The sequence below is a fragment of the Colletes gigas genome, unplaced genomic scaffold (assembly GCF_013123115.1).
Source record: "Colletes gigas isolate AHSC1104 unplaced genomic scaffold, ASM1312311v1 Colletes_gigas_Sc00031, whole genome shotgun sequence".
NCBI lineage: Eukaryota > Metazoa > Arthropoda > Insecta > Hymenoptera > Colletidae > Colletes > Colletes gigas.
In genome coordinates this window covers 2,372,124-2,375,363 of record NW_025106660.1, presented here as the reverse complement: position 1 = coordinate 2,375,363, position 3,240 = coordinate 2,372,124, and the positions used below count along the sequence as shown (strand labels likewise).

The window sequence follows — 3,240 nt, the reverse complement described above, 5'->3', positions numbered from 1 at the left end:
AATTTGATACGGTTATTAAAAAACATAGTGGGAAAAGTCAGTAGTAATCTATTTTTGTAGCGTGCACGGTACTGGCTAAGAGTGGTTTTTCATTTTAATTAACCCTTAATTAACCCTTTACGAGTAAGACTGCTTTGAACAACATTATTCTAAAATATTTGTGGAATACGTTTTTTATGTGGTTTAGGTAGGTATGCAAGGCATAAGATTTCGTTTAATTTTTCCTGTCTAGGAAAGATAGGAGAAAAATATATTTGATCTTAATCCTTCTTAAGATTTATATAAATCGCTTTAAAAATTTGTTACAAATGATGTGTATGTATCGAAATAATTATAAAACTAAAAACGTATAATCATCATTATATGGGAGCTGATCACGCTTAAAATATCATGAGACCTTAAAACGAGAACATAAAACTTAAATGTTAAGTTTCATTGAAATTCATTCAGCCGTTTAGACGCAATCATGTCAATAGCATAGGAACAAAAAAAAAATATGTTTTTTTGTAGTAGTCACAATATGATGAGGGGGTCCTAAAACGTGTATTTCCGCTAAAAAAAAATTTCGAAATATTTTTTTCGTTATTGAAATTCACTTATTGTTAGTCGTTGAGGAACAAAAAAAATGTCTTTTTTTCAATAGTCACAATATGATCAGGGGGTCCTAAAACGTGTATTTCCGCTAAAAAAAAACTTCAAAATTTTTTTCATTATGATACTTTATAAATTTCCTTATACCTTACATATAGGTCGGAAAGTAAACATGCTGGGGCAGTCGAGACTTGGAATCGTATGCCACTTATCGCGAGATCGTATTTCAGTTGTTTTGTCTTTTACAAGAGCAAGAAGGAAAGGCTGACACTAGCGTTCTTTATCGATTTCCCGAAGTTGTGCGCAAGCGCCGAGCTCACGTACACGTGGCTCGTGCGGTAGGGTATGCCTGCTATCCCCACCATTCCGTTAGACGCTAAGGAAGTTCGTCGTCACTGTTGTCGATTTCGATGCACTCAATTATGCCCGATCTGGCCACACTGGCTCACACTTTGCCTTCTTTCTCGATTGCCCGAAGTTGAGCGAAGTGCGAGCTCACGTAACATGGCTCGTGCGGTAGGATATGTCGGATGACAGTGCAAATCAGTACAGTTGCATTTGTACAGTTTACGAGACACTATTTTCAGTAATGGGTCAACTTATGCATTACGTGCACCTATTGATAACCAGTGTAACAGCTGATACATACATTTAGTGTTATCAGACGATAATTGCACGTGAAAGAAATAATATAAACGATTAAAATCTAACTTCGATCGTGTAAAAGAAAATCACTTTGTATGTAGCTACGTAACGTGCGTCCGAAATATTAATAATGTACATGTGGTAACCTTTGCACCAGTTACACGATGGCTACGGGAAAACGAAGAAGTGTGCATACGACACTCGGTAATTCCGCGATGTTTGGTTCAGCAGCGGCAAATAATCTAAGGACGAACCGTTTAAATTTTCGTCCAAATTCAACTCAGGAAGACAGAGGCGGAACTCGGCCAACCGCTGCACCAAGTTCTATAGGTCTTATTTTTGTAACGATGTTTTTACATGTTTGCAAAAAATCTCTACTATTTGATACAAGGCTCAAGGTCGCTATATATTGCGGTGCAATATTTGTAGTGTCGCTCATAGCAGACTTTACCACTATGCCAAGAACATATTTTTCGCGTTCTGATAACGCACTTAACCAATATTTTGTAAAGTGGGGATGGGGTTGGCTGTTGACCATAACCGTTCCGTGGGTAGCATTGACTGCTTATACAGTCGGCTGCGGTCGCAGATCGATTTTACTCAAACATCTTGCTAGACTGGGTTTAGCCACAGTCGCATGGCTACTATGGATCAAATTATTTAATTATATTGAAACGAATTATGGTCGATGCCTTAACACGAGAGACATACAACTACAAACGAAAAGAAAGTGTCTTCAGTCTGGTAGATTTTGGAGTAGCATTGATATATCTGGGCACACATTTATTCTTATTTATTCAAGTTTAATTCTGGCAGAAGAAGGTTCTTCCTTGATTGGATGGGAAGGTATAAAAGATTTGATTATGCGAGAAGAACATTCACGAATTACTCCGAACGAGCCCAGTACTGGACCACTTCGTAATCTTTCAAATTTGGACTTGGAGTTCTTGAAGAAGGCGCACAAGGCGTTAACACCTTATCTCCGAGGCCTTTTCGTCGCAATGACATTGCAACAATTACTTTGGGATATTATGTTAATATCTACAATACTCTATTATCATATTATGATAGAAAAGTTTGTGGGAGGTGTAGCTGCTGTTCTAACATGGTATGTTACGTACCAATGGTGGTACAAGTCTGCAAAAAGTTTACTACTTCCTCCAGGTGATGGTTTATTTAAATATAACGAGGTAAAAGTTCATGACAGTAGTTCTATCAGATCAAGACGTAGCACTCTCAATGGTACAAATAGATTTATGGGACTCCCTATTCGCATAAGCCAAGACAATATTGATACAAATGGTATTAATAGGCAATTAGATTCTGATGTAATAGCTACAAGATTATAAAAGTCTTCATTTGTTCAGCTTTCTTTTCACTGGTTGGGTATGTCCAAGTTTTTTGTATTTATAAATTGCTTCCTAATTATACACATATTGACTGTAAATATAAGGTGGTGTCTTGAAAGTAAAACGTTTCCAGAACTTTTTATTCTAAGTTATATAACAATAATTTTACGTTATAATTTACATAGCCTTTAAAGTCATATTGTTTAAAAGGTTAGAAGCTGTCAAACAAGAACACTGATTAATTTTGGAAAAGGTTTATTAAATCTCTGGTTACCGGTCATAGTACATTAGATATGTACCAAGTTCTGGATAAATTATACATATTATTGATGGTATTTTATTTAATCGAAACTGTCACTTCCTTTAAAACAGAATTTTTAATCAAATTATGTAAGTATCATCATTCATTGTAATTAATTTCGATTGTTTTTACAATTTGAATAAACGAAATGTTTATTCTTTTCTACCTCTGTATGGATTGTTGAATTAAATTATAGCTATGTTATTTAATTATAGTAACTTGTGTTACTTTGTTTTGTAATTTTTACTTAATAATAAATGTTATTGTTAACAAAGCGTTTGTCTCTTAAGGGGGTAGGCACGGGTAATGCAGCGCGCTGTAAACCGACACAATTTGGCCCGAAATAGGGGGTTT

General features: G+C 35.5%; 1 protein-coding gene across 2 annotated transcripts; it reads left to right on the top strand.

Moving 5' to 3' along the window:
- The first annotated feature begins 1,063 nt into the window (after positions 1-1,063).
- LOC122401980 (acyl-coenzyme A diphosphatase FITM2) lies at positions 1,064-3,016 on the top strand. 2 transcript variants are annotated; one of them, XM_043404463.1, is made up of 2 exons: positions 1,064-2,622; positions 2,801-3,016. In XM_043404463.1, exon 1 carries the CDS (start codon positions 1,401-1,403, stop codon positions 2,583-2,585), a length of 1,185 nt encoding a protein of 394 aa, XP_043260398.1. In that variant the 5' UTR covers positions 1,064-1,400; the 3' UTR covers positions 2,586-2,622; positions 2,801-3,016. The 2 variants fall into 2 exon arrangements, with proteins under 2 accessions (XP_043260398.1, XP_043260397.1); XM_043404462.1 differs by having other exon boundaries at positions 2,796-3,016.
- Positions 3,017-3,240: the final 224 nt, after the last annotated feature.